The 23902-nt window shown below is 38.8% G+C and overlaps 1 protein-coding gene across 1 annotated transcript in view; it reads left to right on the top strand.

Moving 5' to 3' along the window:
- Positions 1-23902, top strand: part of PPM1L (protein phosphatase, Mg2+/Mn2+ dependent 1L) — a 332089-nt gene that overhangs the window by 224092 nt on the left and 84095 nt on the right. The window contains exon 2 of the mRNA XM_069561184.1: positions 8846-9020. Within this exon, the coding sequence (XP_069417285.1) occupies positions 8846-9020 (175 nt within the window). The remainder of the gene's footprint in view (positions 1-8845; positions 9021-23902) is intronic.

The following is a 23902-nucleotide window of genomic DNA, read 5'->3' as shown; positions in this document are numbered from 1 at the left end:
GTAGATAACCCTTATAGAAGGTAGAAAACCCCAGTAAGGGTTTTTATAAGGATGAAATAAGCAAACATATGTGAAGCATTCAGCACAGTGCTTGGCACACAGAAAATAATCATTTTTCTGTTTTTTATTTTAGAAAATTTGGAAAATGAAGAAAACTGCATAGAGAAATATCAACCAAACTCTTTAGTCTGATATAACTAATGATACATGTTAATGTAATTCAGCCATTTCCCCCTCATATGTGTAGTAAGCAAACTGCTTTGTAATCTGTTTTTCATTATGAACATTTTCTCACATTATTAGTATTTTTTCATAACATGATTTTTAATAATAGCTGCATTGTATTCCATTTCTCAGCTATCCCATAATGTAATCAACCAATTTCTAGACAAACTTTCATTAGCTTGAATAATACTTTGATAAACATGTTTGCTATACAACTCTTTATGCTCATCTTTAACTTTTTCTTAAATTCTTGGAAGGACAATTACTAAGTTAAAAGTGTAAACTACTTTAAAGTTTTGGTTCCACTTTTTCATTTGCTTTCCCAAAAAGATTGTCTGATTTATATTCCAATCACAGTGTAGAAGGCTAGTCTTCTTTTACTTCAGGCTTTTTGTCTCCTTGCTTTAATCGTTTTTCTGTTTCAATGCATTCTAAACTCAATTTCAAGCACATTCTTCCTCAAACAAGATTTGGTAATTTATTCACTCTTTTTGATGTTTCGGCTATTTCTTCTTACTAACCTCTACAAATCAAAACTCCCTGGTTTAACAGTGGGTTAAAACTTCACCTGCCAGCTGTCTCATACCCCTAGTTTCATCAACTTCTTTTATTATTTTTCCCCATGAAGTCACATTCTCTACATTATAGATTGTTTTTCTTTTCTCCAGCAAGAGTTTTTAACCTTGAAACTGATCCTTAAACTGATCCTCCATCAGCATGATTTCCTGATTCTTCTTCTTGTGCCCTCTTTAATTTCTCTCCCTAAAGGCTGCTCAGCACTTACCATAGCTCATATGTTAAACAAATGGTAATTTATCTCAAGATTCACATCTATTTTTGTATTGGTTTTTCTAGTGTTTCTAGAAAACGTTTTTCTAGTGTTTCACCTGTGTGTTGTTTACATGTTAAAACTGCAGGTTTGTGGCAGAGGTTTGTTCTCCCAGCAGTGTCAAATCTAATGTGCCTCACTCAGCAGACACTCAGTTAATTAGAATTGGCTGGCTGACAGGTTTTCTTTTTAAGATGAACTGTGAAGCATTTAGCAGCTTTTAAAATACACTAGTTTTGTTTTTTTTTTTTTGTACACTCCTTTCCATCCCCTGCAAAGTGATTTCATAGACACTGATTATTTCTTAAAGAACATACAACTGTTAGAGTTAGTAGTGTTTTTGCATAATGACCAGTATGAGCATTCTACCTAGTAGGTTTCCAGAATTTAGATCCTTAATTGTTCTGCTTCTTTTATCTTTTTCATTCATTGAGTCTTTTTACAGGGTTTACTCCAGCCTTTTACTGTCTTCCAGAATGAAGTTGGCATGGGTAATAAAAATATATGCAAATTCCGTAAGAAGGGGTTTTAGGCACCTTTTGTGCATGGCCTCAAAACTTTTAGCCCATCTTTTTATTCCAGCATCTTCCCATTTATAATCGCAAGAACCCGTGAACCTGTATCATCCACTTTCTGCCCTGAGGTTTCTCTGCCACTTCCTGGGGTATGTTTGGGAACCTACTCAGTAGTTCAGATAAGCAAAACCTGAATGTCCAGGCTGCATTAACACCCTGCAAGGCAACTCTTCACTCAGGAACACTATCCTGAGGCACTCTACGTGACTGCTCAGAGAGCCCCTAGCAGAATTGAATTCATTCCCAAATGAAGAAATAAAGGCAAGAATGGAGAAGATCAAACAGCTATGGAGAGGACGTTGTTAAATAGAGCTTCATATGCAGCTTGGTATATGAAGTACGTAACTGACCATGTTGGCATGTGGATGATGTTGTGGAGTTAAGTTGTTTACTTCCGAAAATAATGGCTCCAATAATAATTAAAGACTAAGTGTAGTTCCGTTTGCCAGTAGAAGACCACACCTTTCTTGAGTCGCGAAAGAAAGTTCTGATTGCAAACAAAGAATGATGAATTGTCTGGAAGTTTTCTCTGAAAGCGATCTCAAAGTCCCTGATTCTTGGATATGGTAAAGGTATTAAGCTTCTGTGGTAGAGAGCACTGAACTTGGTGCTGGGGGAATACAAGGATGTGTGAGATACAGTCTTTATGTCAGCCAGACTGGGGAGCTAAAATACCTGTACCTCTATAAATACTTGAAAGACTATTGGCTGCTATTAGATGGGTTCACTAACAGAATTTATAACATTTGAGCCTACTTTGAAGGATGTGAAGGATTAGCCAAATCCATAATCTACCTGTGTGCTATGCTTAGTCACTCAGTCTTGTCTGACTCTTGGCAACCCCATAGACTGTAGCCCGTCCGTGGGGATTCTGCAGGCAAGAATACTGGAGTGAGTTGCCATGCCCTCCTTCGTGGGATCTTCCCAACAACCCAGGGGTCAAACCCAGGTCTCCCACATTGCAGGCGGTTTCTTTACTGTCTGAGCCACCAGGGAAGCCCAAGAATACTGGAGCGGGTAGCCTGTCCCTTCCCCAGGGAAACTTCCCAATCTAGGAATCAAACTGTGGTCTCCTGCATTACAGGCGGATTCTTTACCAGCTAAGCTATCAGGGAAGCTCATATTCTGCCTACTTTCACTTAAAGTTATTGTGAAGACACAGAATGTTAGCAACCTAAATTGCTGAGAAAAGCATAAAGTAAATGCAAGACTCAAGATTGTAACAAAGTACTATTTCTGGAATAGTTAATGAGAATATTCAGTTTAGGACTTAAATTTCTAGTAGCACTTACCAATGATGAAAGAATAGATAAGTAATCCTATTTTTTAATTTTGTTTTTTACTTCACTTTTAGAACTCTGGTGAAAGTTTAAAATTTAAGCTGCTCTTTGTACTATTACTTGTGCAATAATTACAGTCTCAGTTAATAATATGAACACCTGTTTTTTATTGAAATATAATTGACTTATTAGTTTCATGTGTACAACATAATGATTCAGTATTTATGCATATTGTGAAACGATCACCACAGTAGGGTCTAGTTAATCACACGTCATTATGCATATTTTTCTTTTGATGAAAACGTTTAAAATCTGTTTTCTTATCAACTTTCAACAACGCAATACAGCATTATTAACTATAGTCACCAGGACTTATTTTATAAGTGGAAGTTTGGTATCTTTTGACTACTTTCACCCATTTTGCTCACCTCTGGCAACCACCAATCTGTTCTCTGTATCTGTGAGTTTGGTTTTGTGTTTTTATTTTTCACACGTGAGATCGTGTGGTATTTTTATGACAGCCAGCCTACTTTTTAGCATAGGTTTTTGCTAGAATGTAAGGTTTTAACTGACATTTGAATACACTTAGAGAATCAACTCAGTATAAAGGTGATTTCTTGAAATATCTTGAAAGAAGCTAATATTTTGCTAGAGTTATTTCTTTTTGTTCTTCTTAAAAATCTTTCCCAGTGGAAAGAACTCTCTATAGTAGTCCCTGAGTGTCCACAGAGGATTAGTTCCAGGACCCTCTTAGATGCCAAAATCCAAGTCACTCAAGCTGCATATAAAAAGGTGTAGTATTTACCTATAACTTATGCATGTGTTTTAAATCATCTGTAGATCACTTATAATACCTAATACAATGTAAATGCTATGTAAATAGTTGTTAGATACAGTGTAAATCCTGTGTAAACAGTTCCTGGCATGGCAGATTCAAATTTTGCTTTATTGAATTTTCTGAAATTTTTTTTAACTTTTAAAAATTGAAGTATAGTTAACACACAACATTATGTTAGTTTCAGGTGTCCAACATAGTCATTTGGTAATTAAATGTATTACAAAATGATCCCCACAGTAATTCCAGTAACCATCTGTCACCACACAAAATTATTAGTGTTATCCACTACAGTCATGCTCTGAGATATTGCAGGTTTGGTTCCAGACCACTGAAATAAAGCTAATATTGCACTAAAGTGAACCATACAATTTTTTCTGGTTTCTGAGTGCATATAAAAGTTATTATAGTCTATTAAGTGTACAGTAGCATTATGTCTAAAAAAGTACAATGTACATACCCTTTATTAAAAAGATGTTGTTGTTCGACTGCTCAGTCGTGTCTGACTCTTTGTGACCCCATGGACTGCAGCACCCAGGCTTCCCTGTCCTCCACCATCTCCTGGAGCTTGCTCAAACTCATGTCCATTGATTGAGTTGGTGATGCCGTCCAACCATCTCTTCTGTCATCCCTTTCTCCTCCTGCCTTCAATCTTTCCCAGCATCAAGGTCTTTTCTAATGAGTTGGCTTTTTGCATCAGGTGGCCAAAGTATTGGAGCTTCAGCTTTAGCATCAGTCCTTCAGATGAATATTCAGTATTGATTTCCTTTAGGGCTGACTGGTTTGATCACCTTGTAGTCCAAGGGACTCTCAAGAGTCTTCTCCAACACCACAGTTCAAAAGCATCAGTTCTTCCGTGCTCAGCCTTCTTTATGGTCCAACTCTCACACTGATACATGACTACTGGAAAAACTATAGCTTTGACTAAATGGACCTTTGTTGGCAAAGTAATTTAAAAATACTGTATTGCTAAAAATTGCTGACCACTATCTTACAGTGTAGGGCTGCCACAAACCTTCAATTTGTTTAAAAAAAAAAAGGCAACAAATGGCAGCACAGTAAAGTAAGGAATGCCTATATATTCCTTATGCTCTATAGTACATCTCTGTGATTTATTTGTTTTATACCTTGAAGTTTGCACCTCTTAATCCCCTTTACCTATTTCACCTAACCTCCCACTCTGTCCCTTCCACCTCTCTATATCCATGAGTTTGTTTTTCTCTTCTTTGATTTGTTCATTTGTTTTTTAGATTCCACATGTAAATGAGATCACATAGTATTCATCTTTCTCTGCCTAATTTATTTCACTTAGCATAATACCATTTTGCTGCAATTGGCAAAGTTTTGTTCTTTTTCACGACTGAGTTATATTCCTTTGCACATATATACTACATCTTCTTTCATCCTTTCTTCTATCAGTGAACTTCTGGTTTACTTCCATGTCTTGGCCATGCTTCCCTGGTGGCTCAGATGGTAAGGAATCTGCCTGCAATGCAGATGACCTACCTAGGTTTGATCCCATGGACAGAGGAGCTTGGCAGGCTACAGTGGATGGGGTTACAAAGAGTCGGACACAGCTGGGTGACTAACACACACACAAATACACAAGATAGGCTGCTGGAACTGTCTCTGTGGTTGTGTGGAATTTGTCTGTGATCCAACAGACCTTTTTAGGTTGCTTCCATGTCTTGGCTATAGTAAGTAGTACTACACTGAACATAGGGCTGTTTTTGAGTTACTGGGTTTTTTCTCCCCTTGGTTAAATCCTCAGAAGTGGAATTTCTAGATTGTTTGGTAGTTTTTTGATAGTATTTTTTAAGTAATTTATTGTTTTATCTTTGGCTGCGCTGGGTGTCCACTGTCGTGTACAAGCTTTTCTCTAATTGCAGTGAGACGGGGCTGCTCTCTAGTCGTGCACAGGCTTCTCATTGCAGCGCCTCCGCTGGTTGTGGAGCATGGACCCTAGGCATTCAGGCTTCAGTAGTTGCAGCGCATAGACTTAATTGCCGTGCAGCATGTGGTATCTTCATGGACCAGGGATGGAACCCATGTCCCCTGCATTGCAAGGTGGATTCTTAACCACTGAACCATCAGGAAGCCTAGTGCTTCTATTTTTAATTTTAAAGGACCCTTCATGTTGTTTTCTATAGTGGGTACACCAACTTACACTTCAGCCAGTAATGCTCAAGGGTTGCCTTTTCTCCATATCCTCACCAGCAGTTGTTATTTGTTGTTTTTTTGATGACAGCCATTCTGACAGGTGTGAAGTGATAGCTCGTTGTGATTTTGATTTGCATTTTCATGATGATTAGTGACTTTGAGCATCTTTTCATATGTCTTTTAGCCAGCCATTTGTGTGTCTTTTTTTGGAGAAATGTCCACTCAGGTTCTCTGCCCATTTTTTAAATGGATTTAAAAAAATTGAATTGTATGACTTCTTTATATAATTTGGATAATAACCCCTTATCAGATCCACCATTTACAAATATCTTCTCCTGTTCAGTAGGTTGTCTTTTTGTTTTGTTGATAGTTTCCTTTGCTGTGCAAAAGCTTTCTAGTTTGATGTAGTTTTACATTTGTTTATTTGTGCTTTTGTTTCCCTGGTCTGAGGAGACAGAGCCAAAAAAATATTGCTAAGATCAGTGTCAGAGACCATACTGACTGTGTTTTCTCCTAGGGGTTTTATGGTCTCAGGCCTTAAAGTCTATAATCCATTTTGAGTTCATTATCGTATATGGTATAAGACAACAGTCCTCTTGCTGTGGCTGTGCTGGTGCTGGGGCTGGCTGTAAGGCTTGGTTGCCACGGTTGCAAATGTTCTGGTATGACCCCTAGGGTGAGAGCCACTGTGGGGCTATGCCGGTGGTGCCCGTCAAGGGTGCCTAGTTGGGCTGGCAAGTTTGTGGGCCACACTGGAGGGGCCCTGGTCCTGGCTGAGGGCACTCACCCAGACTGGTGGGGCAGGTTTCTTTCCATATGTTTTCCACCTGCAGCTGATTGAATCCACAGATTTGGAACCTGTAGATATAGAGGGCTGATTGTCCATGAAATAATACTGCTTTAGAAATGAAATGACAAAATTTAACTCCACGTTAGTAAAAAATATTGGCTCCGTTCCAAGACCTACATTTCAATTTTAATTAGAAGAGTATATCAGTGGACACAATGGGAAGAAAATGTGTGGTTTGCTTTCAGTAAAACTGAGTACACCAATACTTTTTCAGTGTGCATTATGGAATTATTTCCTGTACCTCATAGATATTTCCAAGGGAAAAAAATCAAAGACACGTGTTACACTGAATAGCAAGGTAGTGTGAATTTTGAAATAGTTATTCTGCAGTGTGTTTCTTCATTTTCCATTGTCGGGAGAAAATTGTTATTAAACTTTAGAATTAAATATGTTGTACTAATGTGCTGAGTCCATTTACATTTTATGGAATAATTGTATTTGTTCTGCACTAGCTAGCTGGCTGGCAGAGAAAATGAGTGGTGTTTGGTGATATTTTAAAGTTGTCATTTCATCAGCAACCAACTTAGAGGATCTAAATATAAATCTGGAAATGAAGTGTTGTGTGCTATATTTGGCTGCTCTGAAGACTGAAATAAAGCTTTTCCTACCACTTCCCAGTGGGTTTTTCCTGAGAGTCAGTTGTTCTTTTGGCAAGTTTTTTTTTTTTTTAATCCTAAATTGTGCTGGCCTTTAGAAGGAAAACTACAAAAGTTACCCCAAAAAATTATATTTTAAAGGTAATGTTTTTAATTATGGGAATTAAAAAAAAAATACGTAAGTGTGTCTTCACCTTATTCTGGGCCCATACCCCAGAGGCAATACTGTTTAACAATTTCTCTTATTTTAGTTTTCTAGTAGTTGTGAATATAATTGTAAATAATATATATATATATATGCCGTCATTTATTTTACCAACTACGTATGATGTAGGACTGCACTGTAAGAAGATGCCAAAACTCTTGGCATTCTCAAGAGATGTGTTTTAAGAATTTAAGAACTCAGTTCTTCTGAGTCATACATGCTGCTCTATTACTTAATTTCTCCCTTGAAGTTCTACTTAACTTTAACTGTGATTCTCAGCTGGAAGGGAGAAAAGTGTGCTATGGCCTTAGTCCAGCAGAAGAATGTATCAGAATCTTTGGGAAGGTCTTTTTCAGATGTCTTCCTTCCTACCTTTTAAGGGAAGCTCACTTACTTGGTTGAAAGTCATTGTGTGCAATTTTGGGTGTCACTAATTGAGAGTTTATTATGCAGATAGTCCAGAAGCAGGAAAAAACAATTTGGAATAATATATGTATGTATTATTTATATATAATAGAAAATATATTTTATATATAAAGGCCAAGATATTTTAGTGGTAAATAGTTCTTTGTTCAGATGGAGGCATCATTGTTTTAGATCTCTTCATTTTCTGTTTATCCTATTATTCCATTATTAACCCTAGCAGAGGGCTTTCCTTTTTATTTGCTTTACAAGAGTTCCTGCCTAAGCATTAATGAGCAGAGAACAAGAAAACAAAGCAGAGATGTGAATGCCACAGCATGGTAGGGCTTCCTGCTCAGATGAGTTAATAGCTTCTGAATTCTAGATAAGGGTGAGTCAGATTATCTCCAGTAGAATTACTATCACTGGACCTTCCAGGTTCAGTGGAATAGTTGAAACTCTGAGGTCTCACTCCTTAAATGCCAGTCTGCATCTTTTATACCTTTAAACCTGATGGAAAACTCTTAAAAGTCTGTGATTTTGTGTATTTGGCACCTTAACTTGGTACTGCTACTGCTAAGTCACTTCAGTTGTGTCTGACTCTGTGTGACCCCATAGACGGCAGCCCACCAGGCTCCGCCGTCCCTGGGATTCTCCAGGCAAGAACACTGGAGTGGGTTGCCATTTCCTTCTCCAATGCATGGAAGTGAAAAGTGAAAGTGCAGTCACTCGGTCGTGTCTGACAGTGGGACAACAGCAGTGACAAGGACGTGTTTGTGTAAAGAGCTGGTTCCATAGTACTCTTGACTTCTCACTACAGCACCTAAGGGAAGTGAAAAACCTAAGATGAGAAATACTAATGGGGCTCTCTATTTGTTTTATTTGCAGACAGCAGCTGAATATGTAAAATCTCGACTCCCAGAGGCCCTTAAGCAGCATCTTCAAGACTACGAGAAAGACAAAGAAAATAGTGTATTGTCTTACCAGACCATCCTTGAACAGCAGATTCTATCAATTGACCGAGAAATGCTAGAAAAATTGACTGTATCCTATGATGAAGCAGGTATGTTTATCTTTAATACATACACACACATACATGCATGCACACATACAATGTTTTCTTCCTAAAGAAATTTTTTTTTAGATTTTGGTTACATTTAGGTCCTTTTCTTTGATAGAAGAAGGATAGACTGGACTCAAAGTTATATAACATGGATTAGCAGTAAGTTTCATTTCTGAAGTTTTAGTGTCGAAGACTTTAATCAAGAGATTTCTAAAAATGGCTCTGAAATATCAAATCCTGTTAAAATTTTTTGCTCTTTTTTAAATGGAATTTTTCTGGCCTTTTATCAGCAATGTGCTTCTACTGATTTAATCTTTTAAAGTGTCACTTCAGTTCTAGATGTGAGCTGAAAACTTTTACATCCAATAATCTAAGAACTGTTAGTTGCTTCAAGTATTATTTTTTAATTTCAGAAATTTTCTTTTCTGAAGAGGTATCATTTTTTGCCCTGAAGTTTCAAGTTGAACTTGACTTTCTTTTCCTTTAGCTCCTCAGATGAATCCTAGCCCCTAACACCACATTGGACACTTTAGTTTACTGCGTTCTGTAAATTCATATTATCCAAAAGAGCTGTTTAATGAAGGAACTTATTAGTGAAGGCCTGGATTGACCTTCCTTGTGATACCATTCTATCTATTACATGGTCTGTCAGCTAAAACCTAATTGTAATGAAACCAGTGCCATATTACTTGGAATTACTAAAATCTTGAATAAAACTAAACTTATTCGGGAGAAATATCTTGATTAAAATGATCTTACCACCTCTGCATCCCACCCTCCCACAAAATGGATTAAGAAGTATGGGAAAATAGGTTTCTAATGGTCAGTCACTGCTGCTGCTGCTAAGTCACTTCAGTTGTGTCCAACTCTGTGAGACCCCATAGACGGCCGCCCACCAGGCTCCCCGGTCCCTGGGATTCTCCAGGCAAGAAGACTGGAGTGGGTTGCCATTTCCTTCTCCAATGCATGAAAGTGAAAAGTGAAAGTGAAGTCGCTCAGTCGTGTCTGACTCTCAGCGACCCCATGGACTGCAGCCCACCAGGCTCCTCCGTCCATGGGATTTTCCAGGCAAGAGTACTGGAGTGGGGTGCCATTGCCTTCTCTGGTCAAACGCTAGTAGTATTAATGCCCTTTTTAATACCAGCATCTTCTGTTTTTATTTCTACAAAGGAATTGTTGTTATCATCTTACTTTCTTTCGCATGATCTAAACAGTGTCAGTGCTGACATTCTTAACATTTGATTTCAAGCTTAAATAGCAAACAGAAGAGCAAACCTTAAAAAAAAAAAATTTTTTTTTTCTGCACATGCCTAACCACCGATGCACCTTTTGTGGTGATTAAGCTGTCCACATTTTCATTCAAACTTCTAACCTGTTTATATTCACAGGGTAAATCCACGTGTCTAGGCTTGCCCAGGACATCACTACTCTCTCTATGATTCTTCTTTGCTTTATTGATTGTGTGAAAGACACGGTGACTTTCTTCTGCCTGTTGGGCTTTGAGTTATCTAGCCTCTGTATTTGTCTTGTTTTTAATGTTCTTCTCTTTGGAATGGTCAGTCATCTCCTCTTTCACCCTATTGGAGTAACATAAGGCTATGTAACCAGCCCTATCAGAATAATTTTTAAAGTTTCAAGATTCTCAGAGATTATAGAACTCAAATAGTCCATCTGCTTCCTGTCCCCATAACCATTTTTTAAATTTTATTTGAAGTATAGATTATTTAAATATTGTATTAATTTCTGCTGTACAGCAAAGTGATTGTGTTATATGTGTATATATATTCTTTTTCATATTCATTTCCATTATGGTTTATCGCAGGAAATTGATTATAGTATCCTGTGCTACATAGTAGGACCTTGTTTATCTATCTCTATATATACTAGTTTGCATCAACTATTTCCAAACTCTCAGTTAATTCAACCCCTTCTCCCTCCCCCTTGGCAACCACAAGTCTGTTCTCCAAGTCTGTGAGTCTGTTTCTGTTTCATGAATAGGTTCATTTGTGTCATATTTTAGATTCCACATATATGTGATATCGTATGCTATTTGTCTTTTTCTGACTTACTTCATTTAGTATGATAATCTCTAGATCCATTAATGTTGCTAAAATGGCATTGTTTTGTTTTTTTATGGCTGAGTAACATTCCAGTGTGTGTGTGTGTGTGTGTATGTGTATACCACATCTTTATCCATTCATCTGACAGTAGACATTTAGGTTGTTTCCATGTCTTGGCCATTGTAAATGGCGCTGCTATGAATATTGAGGTGCATATGTATTTTCAAATATTAGTTTTGTTTGGGTAGGTATATGCCCAGGAGTGGGATTGCTGGATCATATGGCATCTCCGTTCTTTTTTTTTTTTTTTGAGGAACCTCCACACTTTTCCACAGTGGCTGTGCCAATTTACATTCCCAACAACGGTATAAAAGGATTCCCTTTTTGCCACATCCTCTCCAGCATTAGCATCTTTTCAACTGTCTATTGACTATCTTTATGTCTTCTTTGGAGAAATGTCTGTTTAGGTCTTCTGTTCAGTTTTCAATTTAGTTGCTTAGGTTTTTTTGTTATTGAATTATGTGAACAGTTTATCTGTTTTAGAAATTAAGCCCTTACTGGTCACATCATTTGCAAATATTTTCTCCCAGTCCATAGGTTGTCTTTTTGTTTTGTTTATAGTTTCCTTTACTGTGCAAAAGTTTATAAGCTTGATTAGGTTCCATTTGTTTAGTTTTGCTTTTATTTCTATTGCCTTGGAACACTGACCTAAGAAAACACTGGTACAATTTATGTCAGAGAATGTTTTGCCTGTGTTCTCCTCAAAGAGTTTTATGCTGTCATGTCTTATATTTCATTAAGCCATTTAAAATTTATTTTTGTGTATGGTGAAAGGATGTGTTCTAACCTCATTGCATTGATTTACATGTGACTGTCCCACCCTCCCAACACCACTTGAAGAGACTGTCCTTTCTGCATTGTATATTCCTGCCTCATTTGTCAAAGATTAATTGTCCATAAGTGTGTGGGTTGATATTTGGGCTTTCTCTTCTGTTACATTGATCCATATGCTGTTTTGGTGCCAATATCACGCAGTTTTGATTGCTGTAGCTTTGTAGTATTGTCTGAAGTCTGGGAGGGTTATGCCTCCTGCTCCCCCAACCCGACCCAACCCTTAAAGATTACTTTGGTAATTCTGGGTCTTATGCATCCATATAAATTTTAGGATTGCCCATTACCATTCTATAATGAGAAAACTGAGACTTGTCTAAAGTAACACAGTTTATTATAGAGCTGGAATTCCAGCCTCCTAACTACTAATCAAGCTGGGCTGTCACCATATTCATGCAGGTTGTCATTCACTCAGTTGGCATTTGTGGAAGGCATAGCAATATGCTTGACAGTTGTAAGAAAGAGGGACAAGCATAGAAAGGGCAGAGAGGAATCTGAGATGTAGAAAACAGAGATCTTGCATAATCAAATCTAGCTAAAACATAGATTTATGTTTTATGTTTATGTTAAAGCATAGATTTATGGCTTCTAGCGAAAAATATCTGACCATTTGGAATATGTACACTCTATAATATCCATAATCTGTTAAAGTTAAGCTGAGGGGATGTGGAGAAAAGGAACAGTGAAAGTGGCTGTTCATGTTATTAAAACCTCTTCATGTGAGGTAATTTTAATGGCTGCATAATGTTCTATTCTTTGAAATTGCTACTCACTAAGCATTTCTTATGTTGGATGATTATGGGTTTTTTTGGTTTTGCTATTATGAATAATGCTGCAATGAATATAAACATTTGTCTACATTTCATATTACTCTAGGGAACAGACTTTCAAAAACATGAATTTAGAATTAGAAGGTAGGGAAGGAGATGATGCTTAGAGCAGAGCCTCGGAGCAGCAAGGAATAAGAGCAAAGAGTAAATCCATAAAAAGTAATCATCATATGGCACTACACTCTAATTCAAATCAGCATTCACAGACCCTGCATTATAGAGCTGACATCATTGATCTGCATAACAGTGACCTTCATTCACAGAGAAAAGGTTCAATAATGTTAATTATATTCTGTATATAAAAATAGGAATTGTATGAATAGAAACCACTTTAGATTTTCATCCGGTTGGTTTATTTTTAAGTCAGATTGTTATAGGAATAAAGATTTTTGTGGTATAATTGAAAGAGTTCTTGGAGCCAGAAGACCCAGATTCTGTTCCTAGCTCTGCTGCCAACCAGGTATGTGACCTTGATTAAGTCACCAAACCTCCCTAAAGCCTATTTCCATAGAAATGGAAGGTGTGAACAGTATCTCATAGATGTCTTCCATTTCTAAAACTATGATTCTGGTCTCTTGACATGGAAAACTCAGGTAGCCATAGTTTCTGGAAGTTGCACATAGCTGCTTCATGAATCTTCTGCTTGCTCATTTGCCTTTCTCCTCTCTTCACAGATATCCCATGCAATTTGTTTAAAAACTGGCTAGAAGACAACTGTCACTTATCTTTTTTGGCATGTGCACATGAATTTGTTCAGGCATGCTTTTGTTGCTAAGATAGGGAGTGAGACTGTATGAGTGAGGCAAAACCAGATTTTGGGAGGAAAGGTTCTGAGCCATCATTCATGGATTCTTATTAAGACTGCTTAGATTTTTTAAAAATTAATTTATTTATTTTAATTGGAGGCTAATTACTTTACAATATTGTATTGGTTTCGCCATGCATTGACATGAATCAGCCACAGGTGTACATGTGTTCCCTATCCTGAACCCCCCTCCCGGATCCCTCCCCATCCCACCCCTCAGGGTCATCCCAGTGCACCAGCCCTGAGCACCCTGTCTCATGCATTGAACCTGGACTGGTGATCTGTTGCACATATGATAATATACATGTTTCAATGCTATTCTCTCAAATCATCCCACCCTCGCTTTCTCCCAGAGAGTCCAAAAGTCTGTTCTTTACATCTGTGTCTCTTTTACTGTCTCATATATAGGGTCATTGTTACCATCTTTCTAAATTCCATATATATGCGTTAATATACTATATTAGTGTTTTTCTTTCTGACTTACTTCACTCTGTTTAATAGGCTCCAGTTTCACCCACCTCATTAGAACTGATTAAAATGCATTATTTGCAATAGCTGAGTAATATTCCATTGTGTATATGTACCATTCGTCTGCTGATGGACATCTAGGTTGCTTCCATGTCCTGGCTATTGTAAACAGTCCTGAGATGAACATTGGGGTACACGTGTCTCTTTCAATTCTGATTTCCTTGGTGTGTATGCCAGCAGTGGGATTGCTGGGTTGTATGGCAGTTCTGTTTCCAGTTTTTTAAGGAATCGCCACACTGTTCTCCATTGTGACTGTACTAGTTTGCATTCCCACCAACAGTGTAAGACGGTTCCCTTTTCTCTGCACCTTCTTCAGCATTTATTGTTTGTAGACTTTTTGATAAGACTGCTTAGATTTTTTTTATTGGTACTTATTAATACTAAGCAAAATCTAGCTTGAGAAGATATGGTGTGCTTTTGATCCGTTAATGTTTTTATTTGAATGGAGGTACAAGTTCATACACATTTCAATAGATTGGATTTAGCAGAGAGAAATTTCCAAGGAAAAGAGCTGCATGATTTGAAGGGATCAAAATAGCATTCCACACTGTCTCAGAAAGCATCATTAACCTAAGTATTTTGTGTTTATCATAGTGGGCAATAGTGGTAAAGAACCTACCTGCCAACGCAGGAGACATAAGAGATGTGGGTTCAATCCCTGAGTCAGGAAGATCCCCTGGAGGAGGGCGTGGCAACCCACTCCAGTATTCTTGCCTGGAGAATCCCATGGACAGAGAAGCCTGGTGGGATACAATCCATAGGGTTGCAGAGAGTCAGACACAACTGAAGCGATTTAGCACTCACAGAATGGGCAAATGGCAACCCACTCCAGTACTCTTGCCTGGAAAACCCCATGGGCAGAGGAGCCTGGTAGGCTGCAGTCCATGGGGTCACGAAGAGTCGGACATGACTGAGCGACTTCACTTTCACTTTTCACTTTCTTGCATTGGAGAAGGAAATGGCAACCCACTCCAGTGTTCCTGCCTGGAGAATCCCAGGGACAGTGGAGCCTGGTGGGCTGCCGTCTATGGGGTCGCACAGAGTCGGACACGACTGAAGCAACTTAGCAGCAGCAGCAGCAGAATGGGCAAAAGTTGAAGGGTTGAAATAGCCCAAGAGGGAATTTTTTTCTCTCATTATTTACTTTTATGCTTATATGTTATCCATGTCTCTCTTTGTTGTTTAGTCGTTCAGTCATGTCCGACTCTTTGTGACCCATGGACTGTGGCATGCCAGGCTTCTCTGTCCTTCATTATCTCCTGGGGTTTGCTCAATCTCATGTCCACTGAATCAATGAAGCCATCCAGCCATTTCATCCTCTGTCTCCCCCTTCTCCTCCTGCCTTCAATCTTTCCTAGCATCAGGATCTTTTCTAATGAGTCAGCTCTTCACATCAGGTGGCCAAAGTATTTGAGCTTCAGCTTTAGCATCAGTCCTTCCAATGAATATTCAGGGTTGATTTCCTTTAGGATTGACTGGTTTGATCTCCAAGGGACTCTCAAGAGTCTTCTCCAACACCACAGTTCAAAAGCATCAATTCTTTGGTACTCAACTTTCTTAATGGTCTCACACATTAAGAGATGAACTCTCACATCTGTACATGACTACTGGAAAAATCATAGCTTTGATTAGAAAAATGAGCTTTGATTAGAAGCCTTTGTCAGTAAAGTAATATCTCTGCTTTCTAATATGCTGTCTAGGTTTGTCATAGCTTTTCTTCCAAGGAGCAAGCATCTTTTAATTTCATGGCTGCAATCACCATCTACACGATTTTGGAGCCCAAGAAAAGAAAGTCTGTCACTGTTTCCATTTTTTCCCGATCTATTGGCCATGAAGTGATGGGACCAGATGCCATGATCTTCGTTTTGTGAATGTTGAGTTTAAAGCCAGCTTTTTCACTCTCCTCTTTCACCTTCATCAAGAGGCTGTTTTGTTCCTCTTTACTTTCTGCCATTAGGGTGGGGTCCTCTGCATATCTGAGGTTATTGATAAATTCTCCCAGCAACCTTGATTCCAGCTTGTGCTTCATTCCGCCCGGCATTTTGCGTGTACTCTGCGTGTAAGTTAGATAAGCAGAGTGACAATATACAGCCTTGACAAACTGCCTTCCCAATTTTGAACCAGTCCATCATTCCATGTCTGGTTCTAACTGTTGCTTCTTGATCTGCATACAAATTTCTCAGGAGGCACTTAAGGTGGTTCTGGTATTCTCATCTCTTTGAGAATTTTCCACAGTTTGTTGTGATCCACACAATCAAAAGCTTTAGTGTAGTCAGTGAAGCAGAAGTAGATGTTTTTCTAGAATCCCCTTGCTTTTTCTGTGATCCAGCAGGTGTTGTCAATTTGATCTCTGGTTCCTCTGCCTTTTCTAAATCCAGCTTGTACATCTGGAAGTTCTCAGTTCATATACTGTTGAAGCTTATTTTGGAGAATTTTGAGCATGACCTTGCCAGTAAGTGAGATGAGTACAACTGTGTGGTAGTCTGAAAATTCTTTGGGGCTAAAATGAAAACTGACCTTTCCAGTCCTGTGGCCACTGCTGCGTTTTCCAAATTTGCTGGCATATTGAGTGCAGCACTTCCACAGCATCATCTTTTAGGATTTGAAATAGCTCAGTTGGAGTTCTGTCACCTCCACTTTGTTCATAGTGATGCTTCCTAAGGCCCACTTGACTTCACGTTCCAAGCTGTCTGGCTCTAGGTGAGTGATCACACCACCCTGATTATCCAGGTCATGTCTCTCTAACCTCAAATTTTTTATAATTTTTTTGTAAAGTTTGGGCATGAATTGATAATCTACACATTCCTTTGTTAAGGATAAAGTAGTGTGACTTATAATGCCTTGTGTTTGAGGGAATTGTGAGAAGAATAGGTCCATTTATTTGAGAATGATACTCTCTGCACACTCAAGAACCCCAAGGCATGGGAAACAGAAGGAGAAAGCTCTTCCTTTTCCCTTTGGGAAGAGCTGAGTCTGCCTGTAAGTGGGTGGACTGTCCAGTAGTGGAATCTTGTTTTTGGTCTGGAAACATTTGCCTAAGTTGATGCTTTGATCTCTTTCTCAGAGTTAAATCTAAGACTGGCGAAGGTTTTATTTGTTCTCACAGTCCACTAGAAACCTAGACAGCTTTCCAAGGAGCACATCTGTCTACCACGTAGAAAGAGCACTTACAGGTAAAAAGTGGGCCAGACAGTGCAGATGAGGTAGGGAAAGAACTCAGGCAGCTGTTGATTGTGTTCATCTGGGCATCAGTTCAGACTGGGGGCCCACAGATCCATTGACAAGTGTCAGGCAGTCACGTACAACTTTCCCAGAGGAAGTAAGGAAGGAGGAACAGCATGAAGTTGTCAGCCTTTGCTTGGTGATTGCCTGATGCAGTCCTCCAGTAGGAGTTCCTGAGCTGTGCTCCAGCAAAGCTACCTGCCCTGAAGACACACCAAGTACTGTAAGGTACTTTTTGAAGAAATAGCTTTTGAAAAGGGTAGCGAATGTGCTGTAAGAAATTTAGGAAGTAGCTGGAGGGGTCCCTCCCTTCAAGCTTATTTTCTTCTTCTTAATATAGATGGTACCTAAAAGTTATATCTCTGATTTAATTGAGCCATTAGTGTCAGAGTAATCAGTGATCTCAAAAGGAAAGCAATTTACCGTCATGGAGAAAAAAATTGATCACACATTGAGAAACCAAACTCAGGAAAGAGATTGTGAAATATTTAGGGCCCTCCAAGTTTTCCAAGAACATAAAAAATGCAGTAAAAGGACTTTGCTTCTTCACTCTAATAAATACAGTGAATTTCTCAGTATGTTTCTCAAACATGTCCTAAGGGAAAAGGTGGCTTTAGGTTTCCTTAATTTATGTCTTCAACCAGAACCTTATTTCCAAGCTCAGAAGATGTTCTCACCAGAGGCTTTGTCAGGATTTGGAAGGAAGAGAAAAACTTAAGAAAAATGTTATAAAGGAAAATTTAATATTGGTTGTGTAACCTCTGATACAAACTTCTACATTTCTATAAAAAGTTATATATGTTCAATTTTTCCATTTGAGAGTAATATAAATATGTTTTAGGACATTTTTAAACTATGAAAAAATAGAAAAGGAAAAGATTAGCTCTAATTCTACCACTGAAACATAAAGACCATCTTTTAGTATATTTATTTCTAGTCATTTTTCCATGCTGCATTTTAATAATTTGTGCCCCATTTGATACCTTTTATTCAGTTAACAATGAAATATAATTGTATTTCTCAGTGCTCTAACAAGCTATTCATAAAAGTAATTGATAAAGACTGCATAATATCCTACTGAATGGATATGCCACAGTTAGCGTCCCCATAACCTTTGAACATTTTCAGCATGACCCCTCTCTTTTATTCCTGTTTCGGTTCTTGTCACCATGTAGAATCCCTGAATTTGGAGGTCTCTTTCTTATTTGAAAAGATGAGAATGGTAGTATGACTAACAAAACCATGATGAAGACTTCTGTAAGGCAGCCAGTTGTTAGTCATAGAGCAGCAGGAGCAGAGGACGAAAACAGCTAGTTAAAATCTATTTATAAACTGAACTTTTCCTAGCCAATAATACCAGTCTTTTTAACTAAGATGATTTGAATTTCATATAATTCTTATTATTTCCCATTATAGCATGGATTTAAAAGGCCAAAAGATAAAGGGCGAAGGAGTAGCGACTAAACAGAGTGATTTTGCCGTCTGTAAACTAGGGGACTGTCTGCCGTGGCTGTTGGAAAGGATCCAAATGCATGATTCACCAGCATGGGGATTGGTTTCCATCTTTGTGGCAAGACATTGCACCTCTCTGCTTGGTTTCATTTACTGTAAAAAAAAAAAAAAAAAAGAACAATGGATTGGATATTTCCTTATGGCTTTCCCAGCTTTAACAATGTGTGATTTTTGTCTCCAGTTCATTTAACATTCACTGGTTCATTTATTTCTTTACTCTGTTAACACTGACTAAGTGCCCAGGAACCAGGCACCGTGCCTGCCACTGGGAATGCCCAGATGACCACATGGCCCTTCACTTCGGGTGTGTGTGCATGTGTGCACATTTGTGTGCATGTTTGTGTGGTGGCGGGAGGCCAGAGACACAGTGGTAGGAACAGGTAACTACAGTACGGTGCACTTGGTGCTACAGTGTGTGCTCAGGGGATAGTGAGTGGGTAGAGGAGGAAGGAATTGGGCTTGAGATTGAGAGAGTTTTTAAATAAATCAGAAAATGGTAAGAGAGCCTATAAATCTCTTGAACTGTTTGTCTTGAACTATAACGTCAGTTGCATGTTTTAAAGGCAGGTTTATTGTGAGTGATGCTTTTTTTTTCTTTGCTCAGTAACTGTGGTTATGTATCAGCACCCTTACAGACCTATTCTTTTGAAAATAAATGTTTTTAAATTGACATAAAGTTGATTTACAATGTTGTGTTTCTGGTGTAAAGCGAAGTAGTTCTTTTACAGTTTATAATATTGATAATCTTTTCCATTGTAGTTTATTATAAGATATTGCATATAGTGCCCCATTCTGTACAGTAGGGCTTTTTATTTTTATGTATAGTAGTATATATATGTTAATATCAAACTCCTAATTTATCCTTCCCTCCGCTTTCCCCTTTGGTAACCATAAATTTATTTTCTACATTTGTGAGTCTCTTTCTGTTTTGCAAATGAGTTCATTTATACTTTTTTTTTTTAGAACTCTTAGATAAGCAGTATCACATGATATTTGCCTTTGCCTGGCTTACTTCGGTTAGTAGGATAATCTCTAGGTCCATCCATGTTGCTGCAAATGGCATTATTTCATACTTTTATAGCTGAATAATATTCCATTGTATATGCATACCACATCTTCTTTATCCATTCATCTGGTGATGGACACTGAAGTTGCTTCTATGACTTGGCTATTGTAAAGATTGCTGCTATGATCATTGGGGTACATGTTTCTTTTCAAATTGGAGTTTTCTCCAGATATATATCCAGCAGTGGGATTGCTGGATCATATGGTAACTCTATTTTAAGTTTTTTAAGGATCCTCCATACTGTTCTCAATAGTGGCTGTACCAATTTACATTCCTACCAGTAGTGTAGGAGGGTTCCGTTTTCTTCCCATCCTCTCCAGCATGTATTATTGGTAGACTTTTTAAGAATGGTCATTCTGACTGGTATGCGATAGTACCTCACTGTGGTTTTGATTTGTATTTCTCTGATCATTCGTGGGGTTGAGCATCATTTCATGTGCCTGTCGGCCATCTATACAGACCTATTCTCAACCTCTGCTGTAACATCACCTTCTACATTCTGTGTCACTCTCCCACTAATTTTAGTTTCTATTAATTCAGTTCAGTCGTTCAGTTGTGTCCAGCTCTTTGCTACACCATGGACTACAGCACGCCAGGCTTCCCTGTCTATCACCAGCTCCCAGAGCTTGCTCAGACTCATGTCCATCGAGTTGGTGATGCCATCCAACCAACTCATCCTCTGTCGTCCCCTTCTCCTCCTGCCTTCAATCATTCCCAGCATCAGGGTCTTTTCAAATGAGTCAGTTCTTCGCATAAGGTGGCCAAAGTATTGGAGTTTCAGCTTCAGCATCAGTCCTTCCAATGAATATTCAGGACTGATTTCCGTTAGGATGGATTGGTTGGATCTCCTTGCAGTCCAAGGGACTCTCAAGAGTCTTCTCCAACACCACAGTTCAACAGCATCAATTCTTTGGCACTCTGCTTTCTTTATAGTCCAATTCTCATATCCATACATGACTACAGGAAAAACCATAGCTTTGACTAGATAGGCCTTTGCTGACAAAGTAATGTCTCTGCTTTTTAATATGCTGTCTAGGTTGGTCATAACTTAATTAGCTTATACTTATCAGCATCACCTGTTTTCTTATGAGGTCTCACCCCTACCCCCTAAAAAAGTGATAATTCAGACTAAATTTTATAAAAACAATATGATGAGAAGTTATTATTTTTTAAAAATCACATTTTCCAACTTCATCTTATCTTTAATAAAAGGCCTCGTATGCACTCTGAGAATACATTGATCCAAATTTTGCAGTAGGCAAACAAAATGTTAAATTTTAGAGAACTTTGCTGAGAATCCTGGAAACTACAGGCTAACACTGAGATTTAGAATCAAGATGTGCTGCCTCTGGTGATGAACACATTTGGCTGGAGCTGTGTTTATTTTCCTAATCAAGTTGTCATTGTTTGTCACAAAGGAAGTAATGTTACTACCTGCTCTGAAGTAGTATTTGATTACGAGGCCCGGAGAAAATGTGTTTACTTCAAGGAAAATAATTGTACCAGGTGGTCACCATTTAGACTGCATTGACCAGCTAGAGGCAGGGTGTTGATGCCATCTGTATCTCTTCCTTTCTGTACCATGGAAGTTTGGTAACCAAGCTTCTGTGAGGCCTTGTTGGAATGCTTGTAATAAGTTTTAATGAACTCCAAGTTAATGGTAATGAAGGGAACAATAGGTGGTTTTTAAAGCACTGGAATTTCTCATGTACTGTGACCGTCATTTGTACTGGTGAGAAGTAAGGAAAATGTACCCTCTTGCTGACTTTCAGATTCAGAAGATCTGTAATCGGAGGCAGCTGGACTGCCATTTAATGTCATTTTGCAAGAATGTTAAGTTCAATCTTGGTGAGCTGCTGGATACTCTGACGTCTCATCTGGTAAACTGCCTCCTGAACAGTGTTGTTTTTAAGCCACCTTCTAGTGCCCAGAGGAATACTCTCTGTGTTTCTTGTTTTGTTAATGTCCTTGTCACAAGGCTGTGTGGCTGAGGCCATCTCTGAGGGTGGTTTGATGGAGTTTCTGTAGTATAGACTCTCAGGAAGCACCTGAATGTCCTCTTGTAGTTCTGCAGTCAGTCAAAGGAAACTAAATCAGCTAGAGAAATCCCTAGAACCATCACTTCATTCAACACCAACATTTATTATGTGCCAGGTTCTGGCTAAGTGCTGAGAATCTAAGAAATGGGGCAGGACAGTTGAGTTAGAGGTCTTTTCCCTTTGAATTTATTGCTCATCTTGAGTACTGTCTCTATAAATCTTTCCTCTAAGAGGTGCTTCAGAATGACAGCTTACCTAGCTTCTTCGTTCTCTGAGCCAGGGCCTTCGGTTCCTTTGATCTCAATTCTTCTTATTAAAGGAAGTGACACAAATCACATGTCTGTTATTTATATCCTACTAGCTTCCTGAAAGTTGGATTTGCCATACATACAAAAGTAATGTTAAAATAAAAACAGAAAATCAAAGACAAAAAACCAGGAAGGAAACAAATGCACTAACCATAAAGAAAAGACAAAATGAAACAGTTTTTCCATGGAGACAACTCCTAATGCTGAAGTTTATGGAGCCTTTACCACAAGGTACCTTGTACTTTGGACATTGAGCAACATTGTCTGAGCCAGAGTTTCCCTAGAGCAGAGGCTGGAACAAAAGGCAAGAGTGAAAGTGTTGGTCGCTCAGTCCTGTCCAACTCTGTGTGACCCCATGGACTGTAGCCTGCAAGGCTCCTCTGTCCATGGAATTCTCCAGGCAAGAATACTGGAGTGGGTAGCCATGCCCTCCTCCAGGGGATCTTCCTGACCCAGGGATCAAGCCTAGATCTCCTGCATTGCAGGTGGATTCTTTACTGTGTGTGTCACCAATTTAAGAATGTAACCGAAGGGGCAGGAGTGAGAGCCCTTGGGAGTGAACCAGGAAGGAAGGGAAAGAGAAGGGAAAGCTACCATGAGGACACAGTATGGAGCTGGTCTCCACTGAGTGTGGCTTCCTTAGTACCTGACTAAGGAAGCTTATGAGTGGCATCTCAGAGCTTTCTACCAGGAGGTGAAGGGAGAAGCATTTAACATCTATTCTCATGCCCTTGTTTGTCAAGGGGCGCTCCATGGACATTAGCTGACCCACACTTCTGGCTTGTGTATGCCTGAGAGCTGCGTGGGTTCTGGGGACATTGCCCATCTTGGCATCAGGGAAGCTCCAGGGAAGGGAGCAAGGGATAAAGAGCTCAGGTCAGGGCTGCATTTGGCTGTTCTGGTTCCTGTACAATGGCTGGGACCGAGAGTGTGTGAAATGCTACGCAGGAGGTATGCTGTATGAGCATAAAAATGAAGTCTTTAAACAACTTTATAGGAAATACACTTAACTTGCTATATACTTGGCTTGGTATATAGGTGTATTTTCCAATCGCTTTCATGGTAGAGAGGATTAATTATTATGTACTTTGCATAAGTTAATTTGAGTCTTACCCAGGACACAACTGAAATCACAAAAATACTGGCTCTGTCAACCTTCTGTTCATTCCATGCTCTGCCCTAGGTGGAAAAGCAATCCCTTGAGTTTAGTGTGTGTGTACTATGTTTTTATATATTTGCTTTCACTTTTTCTAATGCTATGTGTTAGTTAACCACTGCTATCTAATAAATGACTTAGGATCTTAAAACAATAAATAATTATTTATCTACAAGTTTATTTAAAAGTACCAAAACTTAGTAGCTTAGAACAATATGTGTCTATTATCTCACACACCTTCTGAGGGTCCAGAATGCTGGTTGATTCTCTCATGAGGTTGCAATCAAGCTGTCAGCTAGTCTTTAAAGGCAGGCTAGAAGTGCAAGCTTACTCACATAGCTCTTGGCAGGAGGCCTCACTTCCTTTCTACATGGGCTTCTCCATAAGGCAGTTTGCTACCTGGCTTCCCTTGGTGTAAGTGACCTGAGAGAGCCCAGGAGAACCCATGATGGAACTGAAGTTTTG

The sequence above is a fragment of the Ovis canadensis genome, chromosome 1 (assembly GCF_042477335.2).
Source record: "Ovis canadensis isolate MfBH-ARS-UI-01 breed Bighorn chromosome 1, ARS-UI_OviCan_v2, whole genome shotgun sequence".
In the NCBI taxonomy this organism is placed as follows: Eukaryota; Metazoa; Chordata; class Mammalia; order Artiodactyla; family Bovidae; genus Ovis; species Ovis canadensis.
This window is presented reverse-complemented; position numbering and strand designations above follow the sequence as displayed.